A 14,741-nucleotide genomic window follows, 5' to 3' on the forward strand; every position below is an offset into this window, starting at 1 on the left:
TATCTCAGGGAGCCACCACTTCAGCAATGTTTTTACCTTGGTCCCATGCTAATTGCTAGTGGGCTGAGTGAGTGGGTGGCATGGCCTCCCACTTGTTGGGATTTTATTTTGCTCTGTACTGTCTGATCGGTGGGCTTGTCATTGCAGGTGTATACCCTGTCCCTGTTATCCTCCACTATGTTCACCACTCCTGTGACAGCTTCTCCCAGCAGTATCTCCTGTGCCATTTCAGTTTCCTGCTCCTTCAGAACAGCTGACTTGTATTGAATATGCTTCCTGTCTCTTCTAAAAAACATGCATCTTCCACTTTAGAAATGTTTGTCTTATAGAAGGCCACTTCAATTGAAATACAGCAAAGAACATGGTTGGGTGTGTATCAATGTGTCAGCTGCTTGCAAAGGGGGAGTTGTGCTGTAAAAGTAAAATTTCTGGCATGGAAGGCAACTGCTTCTGTTGTTTCTGACATTTGTAAATATTGAGAGTGTTTCAGCTTATTAGAAATTCTTTGAATACTTTAATTTTAGATTGCCTATTTAGATTGCTGTTCATCTAGTTTATGATTTTGTAAATCACCTTGAAAGTAATTGTAATATGAATATGTTTTAAATCAAAATTATTCAACATTTCCATAACAGGTGGATTTTGTATAGTATGTTCTCTTTTCTGTTCTCCATTTTTTTTTATACACTGAAAGCTTTACCCAAGCGAGCTTTTTTTCCCACTAATGTGTTAGTGTAAATTGAGAAGTCAACATGAAATGCTTTGTAAAATTATAGTTAGGTGAAAAGAAATTAACTTGAATGCAGGACTTAAACAGAAATTTTGTGTGCATTCTTTAAGATGCTATTTAATGGGTAGGACCCTTAAATTTACCTTTATACAACTGTTTTCTTGTGTATAATGAATTATTTTATCTGATAGATCTCTTCTGTGGTTGAAAAGTTCATATATTATTTCAATACCTGGGAATAAACAAATAACTTTTTTTGAATGCAAAAAAGTTATGGGGGAGGGCAAAATAGTAAAAAGTGGCATTTAAGAAACAATTTTAAAATGCTTACTTTTTTATTTCTCTGCTATGTATTGCACCAGATAAAGAAAAATCTGAATTAGAAGAAATTTCTCTTTTGGTCAATAATTACAGTTTGTGTAAAAAATTACTTTCTTGTGGGCTTCATAGGTTGCCTAGTTGTGAGTGGATAGTTGATGTATTTTGAACCTTGTTTGCAACTGTTCAGAGGCTGCTATACAGTTATACTGCTTAAATAGGAATGCTTTTTCATTTTACCCAGAATGAAAGATGCATCTTCCAAGACGTGTAAGAAAAGTGTTTTTCAAAACTAACATAAAGTCAGTGACAGATACAGTTTTGTTGCAAAAAACCACCAAAAACCAAAGAGGGAGAGAGATGTCTGCTGAAGGAAGAATAGCATTTTCATACCTTCATGCAGTAGGTATTACAAACAGTTTAACACATGTTGCTGTAGATACTAAAATTCCTCATGGGTTCAAGGGATGACAAATCCATGGAGGGTGAATATGTTAAAAAAATATTAAGGTGTAATACATACATGCAAGTGGAATCTGATTGAGAAAGCCCATGAAAGGGCTTTGGAAAGGTATTATATGAAAGGTATTATATGAAAAGTAACATGTTGGAAAGGTATTGTATGAAAAGTAGCATGTATTTGCTCTACTTTTATTCTCCTTGGGAGATCTTATGTCTGGAGATGGGCTTAATGTTAACTGGATACTTGGACTAACTCTGTACGGTAGCTTTTCTGTTTGAGAAGCCTGTCTGATACCGGTAGTTTGATACCCACACAAATCCTAAAACTTAGCACAGTTTCAAAATACACCTTCTTTATTTAAGAGGTTTTGAAGGCTGAAGCATTTGATTACAGTCAGAAACAGAAAAGCATCTCAAATTCAGAGTCTCCTCAGTTTATTTAGGAAGAGAGTAGTAGTTTGACCAACTCTGCTGCTGTAAAACCCCCACTTTTCCTTTCTGCCCGAAGTTTCCTATGTTATATATCCCTTCCTTCCCCTTGAAGGAATATTTAAAGCAGACTTTAACAGGCTTGTGTGTAACCACAGGCTTGCTGCTGACGCCCATCTGTTTTTCCAGACTCCAGACACCTGAAAGTGAACCCAGCCAAACTCGTTTGCTGAAGCCTTTGCAAACCATTGTCCCAGGATCTCCCTATTTTAGTAACAGTCCATTAAGACTAAATGAGTGATCCTTGTCTGATAGACAGAGGACTTTCAGACAGTCCTGCAAACCTGTAGTTGGATATCTAGATATTCAGTAATAGGTGGTTTTCTTACAGCTCTAATTGCCTTGGGGAGACTGCTGTGGGTGCTGCCTGGTAGTGATTCCTGCTTGTGGTACAGGACCAGTGCTCATCTGGCAACAGCTAGTCAAGAGAATTCAGTGGAGTTTGACAACATGATTAGAGTGATCTAACTTGAGACTATAGCAGAAACAGGCAGATACTCACTTCCTCCCTTGGTTTTGCCTCCTCCACCTTCCCTCTTGTGTTATCTAATGATCACAAAACAATGTGGGAACTATATGCATAAGAATAGCCTTCAGGGGATTTGGAGGCTTTATTCTCTTTTGGATCACTGAGCTGACCTGGCTTGCCAGCAGCGCTTGGCATAGATATGCAGGCAAAAAAAAATGTCTCAGCTGCTTTTCAGACATATCTTGTACTTCTGATGAGAAGCCTGGCTGAGTAGAGCTGCCTGTTCAGTGGTGGAATCCCATGGTTCATCTTCCAGCTCATGAGCCTGAACCACTTGGTACTGTTCAGTGTTTTTTTCATGATATCTGAGGGTGTTAGTGCCAGAAAGTGTGTTTCAAAGCAGTTGTTTTTATTCCATCTTCTCCCAAAGTTTTAATAACTTGATCATCTGAAGCTATTTCTTACTTATTAGTGAGTTTTTAATCTAAACTCTTTTGCTGTAACCCATTTTAATCCTAAAGAGCAAAACATTACTTAGGCAAAGCACACTAATAAAAATGTCAGGGATGGCTCCTATCTCCTTCAGCTTGGTTACAAGTTATGGTTTTAATTGAGTGAGTAGGAAGTGATATTACTAGTGATACATTCAGATATGGATCTTTGGAGAACAATCAGAAATTTGGATTTTGAGCAACAAGGTAAAGCTTGTGGTCTGAGGTGAACCACACGCAAACTGATGATGCAAACTGGTATGGGGTTTGGCCTTACAGAGATGCTATAAGGTGAAGGGATGTTTTTGTCAGGATCCAAAATGTTTATTTAAATACTAGGAAATGTTAACTGGAGGTGTAGAATTAAAAGTAAAAGGAAGCAAAGATGAAACATCATACAGCCCACTCAAGAAAATGAGAAGAGGACTTTAGAAGGATGAAGCAAGTCATGTGACAAAATAAAAACAGGGAAAGAAGATATATGCCCAGCCAAGGAAAAACATCTCTTCTAGAAGAAAGACTGACTCTTACAAGTTGATATTGGTAAAGATGCAGTGTTTGTTTTGAGAGCTGGGAAAAGGTCACTGCAGGCTTTAAAAGATTGTTACAGTTAATTTCCATTTTTTGCCTCCTTTCTGGAAAAACAGATTGGGATAAAAACGTGTCCCCTGCTCTCCTCCCCCCCCCCCCAGTCAAAAGTGTGATGCTCTGTGCAACATAAAAGTTCCTCCTTCTCCAAACTTGCATTAGTTATCTGCAAGGATAAAGCTGAATTCTGTTAGATAAAATAGTGGACAGACTGGGAGAAGATCAGTGAGGTAGTATCAGTTGGCATTTTCTTTTATGAAGATATACTGTGGCAGTGTCCTGTTTCCAGTATGTTTTTGCTGCATATATGTATGTCCTAAGAATAATGAAATGCTAATTAAATTGTTAAGGTTGATCGTGAAGTTCCCTTTTTGAAACCATGTCATTATGTGGTGGAATTTAATCTTTTCTACTGTGTTGCTGTGATCTGATGTGTGGATAAAACCCAGCTGACAGAAATACACATTAAAATATGGTTGATGGGTTAGAGGAAACTATAGGACTTAACCAATTTTCATAAACGTTTGTTCAGGTGAGGGAGTCAAGGAGATCTGGTCACTGTAGAATGTACAAAGTGTGTGCTCTGTAGCTGCCTTCTTACAGATTAGCTTACTGTGTGCATCGCTCCTTGTGACCCTAAATATTTTTAGTTTGTGTATTAGTATTTAGTAAGTGTTCGTATTCTTCTACGGGTAAATGTAATAGAAATTAAGTTCAGAGATATCTTCGTCAGGAATATGATTTAATGGGAATTTTATTTTAATACAGTTTAGCAGTTCATTCAATGTAGTGAAAAGTCAGGGGACTGATGCCCATTGTAATGCTCAGTGCACTCTTAATATTTGGCTGAAAAAGAATTTGAAAATGGAGCTGATGTCTAAAAAACCGTCATGCTTTGAGAAGTGGAAATAGGAGAGATCTTACTTGTTTCTCACAAAACATTGATTTTATTGGTATTCTGAGAACAATTTAAAGTAAATGCCTTACATCTGAATTCTGAAGTGGAAGGTGTTACAAGTAGAAAAGAACAGATACAGAAGAGTGATAGGTATGGAAACCTGAGAGATTGTATAGACTCACAAGAAACAACACTCAGGTCCTTCCTGGCTGATAGCTTGTAACTGCCCATTGCCACCAGTAAGTTCATATTTTCTAGGTAGGACTAGAACATTGGAGAACAGCTCTAGGTATATTAGATTCATAAGCAACCAAGTTCTGAATTGCACAAAGGCTTGGTGAGTATGGTGTGCTGTCACATGTAAGGGCCTCATCAACCAATTCAAAATTGCTGTATGACAGAGGCAATGATAGATCCTCTGTAGACTGTGGAATCTATGGAATTTCTAGTGCTGTTGACCACTGAATATAGTATTTATTGATTTATCTGATAGAAAAATAATTTAATTTACAACAGTTGGTTTTGAGGATTGTGTTCTAGGAGAAAACAAGATTGTGGTATAGATTGTCACTTCTCTGCATCTCAGTTTTGATTTTCTTTCAGCTTTTACTTGAGTGGTTTTGTCTGTTGTTTGACCCTGTTCTGACACATACAGTAGACTTTCTAATGACACTAAAACAATTTATGACCTGCTTATCCTGTCTTAAAGCCATGTCTTTTGTTGGCTATCCAAAACTGCATCATTTCAGTGCAAATGGTCATAATCTGTATGTGGTTTTCTAGTCTTATTCCTGACTGAGAAAGGATAAAAGATGTTTGATTTCTCCTAAAATGCATGTAGATGTAGCTGTGGTGTCTCTAGTCACATAAGGGCTGCTGTGCATTGATGAAAGTGGGTTATTTGGGTACAATTCAGACACTAACACACAGAAGTGTGAGGGTTTTCTATAAGCAGTGGATTTGACCAGAAAAAAGTATAAAAAAGTAATTATTTGAAACATCTCTATTATAGACAAGATACTGCTTATCAAATTTGAATGAAGAATAGGACTTTCTTTTGGAAGAAGATTGAATTCAAGGAAATTCAAAGCAGACTGAACATGTAAACAATTACCATGAAGTGCAGATTGCTGGTATCTAAATGGGGGTCAGACTAAGTTCAGTACTACTGAGTGATGCTAGAAACTGCACTTTGATAGTAATGTTACTTTACAGAGAGGTCTACTTACTATATAGTTACGTAATATAATTACAAGTAAGATAAGTTCTGTGATGTAGTAGTTATGTATATGCTAAGATCTGTTAAACACAGGAAAAGAATTCATCTTTGTTTAATTTTTCTGATATAAATGAAATCATGTGGCTGTTATAGAAAAACAAGCCTGTTAAGTCCATACTCATAACTTCTGCTGAAATAAAAGTCAACAGGTAAAATCATTATTTTTGGTGCTACATACCCAAATATAGCAATGATGCTTTTGGGATAAGGCAGGAGGGACTGTGAGCTGCTGGTGGGACTACCTCTTGTTAGCTGAGGAAAGTGGGAGACAGCATGGTCTTCCTTCTCCCCCCTCCTCTTCTGCCTCCATGCTGCTGCTACCTCTTCTTCTCAACCGCTGTGACTCAATCCCAGTTGTTCACCTTGATGATAGTTAGGTAAACCACCACAAGTGCTTGGAGACTTGCTATGGGAAAGCACTCCAAGCATAGTGTTGTCAGCTGCAGTTACAGTGTGACCTCCGCAGCTGCAGCGAGACTTTTTTCATACTCAGCCTGCACTTTTGCACAATATGCTGCAAGCTTCAAAATGAGCTCGTTCATGAAGTGCATAATGAAAATAACATTTGATACACACTCAGAAAATACTTCTTGTTTTGCTTCATTTCATTCTTGCTGAAATTTTTTGCCCTGTATTCCTACTGGCAATGTCAGGCTCTACTTCAATTTTTTCTTGGGTGCTGCTTCATTTGGAGATTTTTTTTGTGGTAGTAGGTTGGTTTTTGGTTTGTTCTTTTTTTGGAATAGGCCATATGTTTCCCTATATGGCGTTCTTCGTGTTTTCGACTTCACTTGCTTCACTCACTGTTTATTTTCACCTAAACGTTGCTCTGCCACCTCTCAAACGTCTTTCCCTCTCTATGGATAAGGCAAAATATGAAGGCTTAGTTGCTTTTCAGATGCTGCAAGTAGGAATTTTTCCTTTTCCATCTTTGCGTTATTAAGTTTAGCTGGCCGCCTACGTACAAATATTTCTAGAGCTGGCTTCTTTCAGAGGTTTCTTGGAGCACAAGAGAACTAAAACTAACCAGATACTGTTATCTACACTTTTTCTTTTATGCTCCTGCATACGAAAAAGGAAGACAGATTCTGCTTGGTGTGCTTCCTTGGGCATACAAGTAGCAGTGGAGGCTGGGAACAGCCAGCTATGTGCAAAATTCAGTGGTGTCAGTTGGTATATTATGGAATGTTGGCTTCCTAATCATAAATATATTTTTTTCTATAGGTATGATATTTAGAAGTGATAGAGAGCAGTGTTTACATAGGAAGATTTTTTTTTTGTTTGACTAGTTTGATAACCTTGGGAGTATTTGACAGTTTTGAAGCAAAGATGTGTGTCGGTCCAAGATGTCTTTCATAAGAGCTTCACAGGAGGAGCAGAAGCTGGATTAGATGCTATCTGCAAGAGCTATTGCATATTGAATGACATAAAAAAGTCTTTGCAAACTTGCTAATTATTTAGAAAAAAAGATACATGCTTTAATCTGGATTATCCTGATGAAAATTGAAAATAAATGTCTCCTTCTGTTTGCTTAAAACATTTTGGCCATTTCTTTCTCACCTATTTTTTGTTATTAATTTTTTAAGCATCTCTAGCTGTCAGAAATTCCTGGGGTTTGTGCTCTGCAAGAGAAAAACCATAAATTTATCTCAGGTCTCTTGTTAATATTAGCTGTCTTAAAATCATCACTCATATATTTCATAGTAAATAATTGTCTAGTTATGTCAAATAACCCTAATAGGTCTGATTTAACTTGGTGTTTTGCATACCTGCTAGCTGATGATACTGCTTATGGGGGGAGCATTGCATTCCTTTCTAAAAAGTGCTGCAGCACTCTTTTCAGAAGACAAAGATGTGAGTGAAAGTCTTCTGGAATTTGCAAAGCAGCATAACCTTAGAAGTGCATGAGTTTTTTCTTTATTTGGTTTAAATTTAAATGCCATCACAAAAGCCTGTTTCTTATGCCAGTCTCTATTCAGTTTTAAATGCTCAGAGGCAGAATGTTGAGGCACAGCAGCGACTGACAGTGTGGGATGGCATTTTGCAGGGTGCTTGAATAAGACATCCCTGCGAGTTTGACTTCTTCTCATTTGATTTGTTCTCCTTTGGTCTTAAAATTATGCAGGAGAAAGTATTCTAGACCCACTTGAATTTCTACAGTTTTGGTTCCAGTGCTGAATGTAGAACCTTCATTTTCTTTTATAAATCATAGATTCAGAAGAGAGAGCTGCAGTACTCAGCCGTGGAGAAAGGGTTTGAGGAAAGTTACTGTTGGTTTGCTCCCCAGGAGGTGAGGAGAGTCCTCGGTGGTGCAGAGCAGGGGCTGTGTCAGGGGTCCCTGCCCAGGCAGGCAGGGCTCCTCCACGCCTGGCCAGACCTGCTGTTGCCTGCCCCACGTTGCACACGTTTTAACATTCTCCACCAAATACTTATAGGGATTACAACATGGGTTTTCAAAACCGTGAAGTTGTGGCTTTTTGTAATTATATTTATCTGGGTTTGAATTACATGGTCAAAAGTGAGCATAGCATTGTGAGGGTGCATGAGGGAGTGATTGAGAGATGGCTGTACACTGGCTATTCATACCTGTTCAGCCAACTGTATGTTTTCCATGGGGCTCCCCCACTGACATGGCATATTTATACTGTGTACCACAAAAGAATTTAGCATAATGTTACTCTAATGCTACTGGATTTGCTTCAGGTTTGTGTTATTTTAAGACATTCAAGAAAAATAAAAAGACCAGGACTTTCTTCAATATTTTATTTTGAGAATTGCATCCTTCTAATTCAAGAATCACATAGAAGTTATAATCCTATCTCTCAATATGTTGTCCATACAGGTATATATACCTTTTCTTACCTGGCTTTTAAGTGTTATTTTTGCTGAAAGTTAAATACCAGATAAAACCCCAAACTGATAAAAACAGACCAAAACAAAACTACATTTGGAAATGGCAAGTAATCTTGAGTTAGCATTTCTACCTTGTCTGAGTTAGTAAGAACATTGTTAGGAGATCAGAGTGGAACTATTTTACCGTCTAAAAAATATTATAAGAAGTATTTCCAGACATTTAAAGCAATAGATGTGAGAAGGATCAGGTTTTACAGTTTCAGTGTACTTCAGCTTTTAAAAAACTGGAAATAATAATGTTAAAATTTTATATTTTTATTTGTTTAGTGTCTCTTGAAGCCCTAATTGTTTGGCCAGAGTTAGTGTAAATGTATTTTTACCAGTAATATGGATATTTTACAATGATGCACTTTTATAAGTGCATTGATACTTTATATTAAAAAAAAAAAACAGTGAAACAATTCTGAAAGGTTTTAAAAAGAAAAAAACCACACAATTAAAATACATATTCCAAAATCATCAGTTTTTAATTTTTTTTCCTTGTTTGTTTCTTCAAATGAAGGTTTACACAGCTGCATGAATACAGTGATACTTTTTCAGTCTCTGGCTCCTTCTTATCATTCAGTTAAGATACTAATGGAATAAATTTGAACTCCAGCATGTATGGATTTTTTTAAAACCAGCTGGGTTTAGCTGAAATCTTAAATGTTAGCTAATTAGTTAAAAGTTCTTGGCAGTTGTGCTGTTAGTTGGGCCTCCCACTGGCAATTAGGCCTTGTTTCCCAGGAAGGACACACTGATCATGTTTATTTAAAATGTATATGTAACATTTTTCTAGGCAGGTCCCTCTCATCACATTTTAGGAGTCAGGAACTGCTGTCCAGTCTTCTGAACAGTCTGATGGGACCACTTGTTTGCACTAGTCTCCAATGAGCTCAGTAAGCAGTTTGTAATGGCCACTTCTCTGCCCTTCGCTGTGCCTTCCACCCTTCTGGTGACCTTCAGGTTCAGCCAGTACTTCAAGTTAATTATATCTGTAATGCCTTTGCAAACTTGTTTCCAGATACTGTGAACTGGGCCAAGGTTCCAATGTAAACATGTGCCCCTCTTTCTGGTGCTGAGATAAATAATATGAAAATGCTGTCTGCAGTGTATGCTGTTATCCAACTTTGAGCATCTTCCAGATTCTTAAGTTCTAAATTCAGAGATATGACTCAACTTTGTATACAGAACGTCTTCAGAGAGAGGTGTTTTCCTCTCTTTTTGTCTATATATGCATTTTGTTAACAGATGTACAGACACACAAAGTTCAGTTATAAGGGTTTCTTATTGGTTTGGGATTTTTTTTTTAAATTCAGAATGTAGGCCACATTGCTAGTTAATTTTTTTTTATTTCTAGTTCCTGGGATTGGTTTTGGTGTGGACTGTTTGGCTTTTGTATAGTAATCTCAGAGGGTTGGCTTTTATTGTCTCAGATATACTGAGATTCCAGCGCTTTATTCGTGATATAAAAATGTATTTTTCACTAAAGGATGGCAGAGTATATGGGTTTCATAATAATTCTAGAAAAATAATGTTTGCTTTTTTTTTTTTTTCCAAAGTAGTTAATTTCAGTTTTCAGTAGCTGTTGAGGAGTATATAGCAGTGACTCCTAGAAGAAAAAATTCAGTTAGAACTATATTTGCCTTCATAAAACAGGGGTATTGCAAAGCAAACTTCTTCCAGTCTTACCCAGACTGCATAATCCTTGTCATGGAAATACCAGGACAAAAGCATCAGGAATTATTTTTTCTTTTGCTGCTTTTGTCTCTCCTAGTATTCCTGAGATACTTACAGTTCTCTATATTTAGATCCCGAGAGTCTAAAAGTGATACTTTTCGCTTCAGTGTTAACTCTTGAAAGCTTTAACTCAATAAAACAGGATGGTATGAATCAAACTACTGTTTCCTTGTCATCTATTTAGATTTAAATATTAAAACCTTCCAGTACATTATACAGATTATCACTGAATTTTCTGAATTTTTCTTCTGTAGTTGTCTCTTGAACATGACTATTTTTGAACAAGTGAATTTTGAAAGATACAAATTCAAGTGCTATACCAAAGATGTTTAGTAGGTGATGGTAGAAATCTTACGTTTTTTAACTTTTTCATTGCTTCCAAGTTTACATAAAGCACCTTTTTATAGACATGGTGTCAAAATGCATTGGTCTGGACTTTTTATTACACAGCTTCAATTTCCTTTTCACTGTATACATGTAGCTGTATAAATTAAATATCTGTCAAGGAAATGAAGTTATATTATGTTTGCTTGCTTTAGAAAGATGAAATTGCAAGATGAAGGTAACATCTTCTTTAAAAAGGTAAAATACAAGCAGTTGTTTGTATACATTGTTTGGATTTTTTTCCCAAAACATGGAAGCTTTATATATGCATACATACCTCCACACAATAATACATGGTAGCACATGAGGATTTTAGTACATGGTACCAGGGTAACTGAAATGTCAAATACAACTATATTTGAAGTCATACTATATAAGTTTTAATTAACATTTAGTTTGAAATATAGTTCATTTGAGAAATTTTTTTCTTATGTAAACAGCAAAATCTTCTCATTCTTAGGATTATTCTGGTGCTGTCTCCTGCAGAGTTATGCCCTACAAAGTAAGGGCATCATTCGCTTGGTCTTGTTTACCAAATCTGTTTCTTTTGTGTATGCGATGCAGAGTCAAGTTATCTAAACATGGAAAATGATTCCTCTCCTTTCCATTGGAAGCACTAAGTTTCTAATAAAACCATTGGTTCTGTAGGTAGCAGGTTGACTTCATGTATCATGTGAACCCTGTCATTGCATTGCTGAAAGTAGCTGTACTTAAGTAAACAAATTCATAATACACTTTTACAGGACAAGGTAATCTGAATTATGTGGAAAACAGAGCAAATGCAGATTTCATTATCAGATAAAAAAAGGTTAAAAGGTTACACATTAAAAGGTGTCTTTAAAATAGTTGGCATTTGAGTTACTTTGTTTATCGCAAGTAATGTTCTTTCACTTACTTTTCTTGAGAGGATCACTGTTAATTTTTTGAGAGGGATAGCAGTGGAGGAGCCTAATTGGAGTGGCTGAAGGAAGGCTGGGAAAAGTGTGTTCTCACTTCTTTGGCAAGGAGTGTGCTGCCTTTCATCTTTCTTGTGTTTCTTCCATCCTTTAAATCCTCTGAACTCGTAGCAAGTTCACCTATGCTTGCTTTGCTGACCCAGGAAAACCAAAGCCCTGTAAGCACCTGCAAAAGGAAAATCAGATAACTGTACTTCTCCAACCCTACTAATCCCCTAGCATTGCTGATCTGATTTTGATCTGTAAGCAGCTTCATTCTGAAGTCTGCTTTAAAGGATCAGTTGATCGTGAAGTTGTCTATCTATAACAATAATAACTGTTTAAAATGCTATGCTAGCCTTTTATTCATTCCCTACACTTTTTTATGCATTCCTTCTTTTATCATATCTATATTGACCCAGTTGACCAAATGCAACTGTTTCAATGAGATACGTATTTTCCTTAGAGAAGAGGTTTAATTTTCTGCTAGAGGCATTATGTGGAAATACATATTTTTTTCTTGTCTATATTAGAGCATAAACATTGAAAGAACATTAATATTCACTTGGATTTTTAAATAAAGATATTTTTGTAAGTGGTTGACTTTATTTTGACTTTGGAAGAGAGTTGATTTCCCCAGTGCTGTTTTTGCCTGGTTAGCAAACCCCTATATAGTAATTACCTGATCTGTGACTTGGGAGGCTGTTTCACTGTTGATACAACTAGTATTGTGGAGAAACATTGTTCCTCTGTATTAATTTTTCCTTCCTGCACAAGTTCAGTCTCTTAAAAGGAGGGAGGTCAGAGTTAGAGCACAGCACTCTTTCAAGAAGAACGGTATAAAACAATCATGGTATACCAGCCTCAAAGTGTTTGGTAGCAACTGATGATGTATTTGTCAGGAGATAATAGTTGCCTTTCTGGGAATTAGTTTTCATTTTGTGATCTACTAGTTCTTACCACTTCTTGACATAACTATAGAGATTTAGTAACAAGTACTGATTAAGTCATACATCCAAAAATACAGATACATGAGAGTATTAGATTCTGAGTTATTGATTAAAGATAACAGATTCCAGCTATTTAGGATGATAATTAATTGTCAGAAGTTAAGGCAGCAATAAAGTACTTCAAAGCATTTGTATTAGTGTTAGATTAATTTTGTGATTGTCTTCTCCATAACATGGCATTCTGTAACAGTGAAGGTAGGAAAGCACTCTTTATTTTGTTCACCTGTTATGGCAGATGATTGATTCTTCCTGATCCAGTAAATCCTGATTTTTTTTCTCAATTATATGGAATATATGAATTAAGCTGTGCATGACAGGAGGTGGGTTTGCAGCTTTTTGCTTGTCTTGACTCCTGTCATGGCTCAAAGTATTGAATTTTTTGGGTAAATGGGGATGTTATGGTCAGAAGCTGCAAGATTCTGTTGATCAATTTTAATTTTTCATTAACTGTAGCTTTTCAATAACTTTGTAGGTTTATGGTTTAATACAATTAAATAATATAATACTTTTGTGACCTGTTGTTGGAATTGATCCTTTGATGCTATTGGAAATTGAGAATTTTGGGTTCTTGACTCCTGAGACAGTAAGATATTAAATAAGAAAACATAATGGGATTAAAATGTGTAAAGTCCTGTTTTCTTTCTCCCCCTTGCCTCCTTCCCCACCAGAAGGTGACCTTATGAATACTTAGAATGAGGTGTAGTTTTGTTTTTATTGACTTTAAGAAGCTGACAAAGAGATCAGGAGTCATCATTTTGGCAAATTGTATGTGCCACTGAGTTATAGGAAAAGTGGTTTAGTTAGAGGAGGTCACAGGAATTGGTGGTTCCATCCCTGTTCACCTTGTCATCACTTTTGGTCATTGTCTAGCCATTTTCTTCATTCAGTTCTTCCAGGTATGTATGAAACATGTCAGGAGTCTTTGTGGCAAACTAACCACCAGAAGAGTATTTGTATTAATGGGTATTCGGATGAAAAGACACGCAGGTATTCATAGGTTGCAGACAGTCAAAAGGGTTTGTGCTTACACCCAATATAAATGTTTCTATTAACTGTATGGGTGCATATGATATCCTAGTGGCTGATATGTTGGTTTTTTTGGATTTTTTTTTTTTTGCATCAACTTTGCTGTGTTATTTACAGGCTTTTTTTCTTTGTCTATTGGCAGGTATTTAATTAGTCAAGGAGCACATGTAGGAGCTGTAAATAGTGAAGGAGACACTCCATTAGATATTGCTGAAGAAGAGGCAATGGAAGAGCTGCTTCAGAATGAAGTAAATAGACAAGGTAATTTTGAATACAGAAGGGTGGTTGTATTTATGGACACTAAATGTATTTTTGAAAACTTGGGCTAAATTGTGACTGTTGAAGTCAAATTATTTTCAAAAGAGAGTTGGTCAATATAGAATATATGGTGTTTAGGTGTCTGTCTCTTAAAACAGATTTACATAATTTTGCAGTAAACTACTAATTCTTTCAGGTTTTGCCCAGTTTTAATTTATATGGTTAAACCCATTTAATGCCCAAAGCAAATGGTGAAAAGAAACTGGAAGACATGATCTTCAGGGAAATAAGAGATACCTGCTGATACACAGATGTAGACAGTGGATTTGCAAAGGCTTTTATTCAGTTAATTGGTAGTGTTAACAGAAATTTGATTAGCAGTTTTAGCAGTTAACACACAACGAACATCAGATTAGACAGTTGTGTGTGTTTTTTGTCTGTGTTACCATTTCTCTGTTTTAATTGGTTGATCTCTTTTCTAACAGTACTGTCCGTCTTGCTTGAGAGTTGTTTCTGGAATTCACCTCAGCCTAGATTTTTTTAAGGTGGTTATTGAAATGCTTGGCTTTCCTGATGTGCAGAACGAAATGGCTGCAGTAGCACTTTATGAAATTGGAATTGTTTGGGCAATGAACTCCTCCAAAATCTCTCTTTTCTATGTTACTGCATTTTTTTTAAAGAAATATTTTGCTATATAGGATTTTACATACATTTTAATAATGTGGATATTCAGCATTACTAATTACAACAACACTAATTTTTATTCTTTTGC

The 14,741-nt window shown here is 36.3% G+C and overlaps 1 protein-coding gene across 4 annotated transcripts in view; it reads left to right on the forward strand.

The window, feature by feature from the left end:
• Positions 1 to 14,741, forward strand: part of PPP1R12A (protein phosphatase 1 regulatory subunit 12A) — a 112,573-nt gene that overhangs the window by 48,518 nt on the left and 49,314 nt on the right. For all 4 annotated transcript variants that reach the window (XM_059846860.1, XM_059846861.1, XM_059846859.1 and 1 more), the window contains exon 3: positions 13,854 to 13,972. In XM_059846860.1, the coding sequence (XP_059702843.1) occupies positions 13,854 to 13,972 (119 nt within the window). The remainder of the gene's footprint in view (positions 1 to 13,853; positions 13,973 to 14,741) is intronic.

The sequence above is a fragment of the Haemorhous mexicanus genome, chromosome 5 (genome assembly GCF_027477595.1).
Source record: "Haemorhous mexicanus isolate bHaeMex1 chromosome 5, bHaeMex1.pri, whole genome shotgun sequence".
Lineage (NCBI taxonomy): Eukaryota > Metazoa > Chordata > Aves > Passeriformes > Fringillidae > Haemorhous > Haemorhous mexicanus.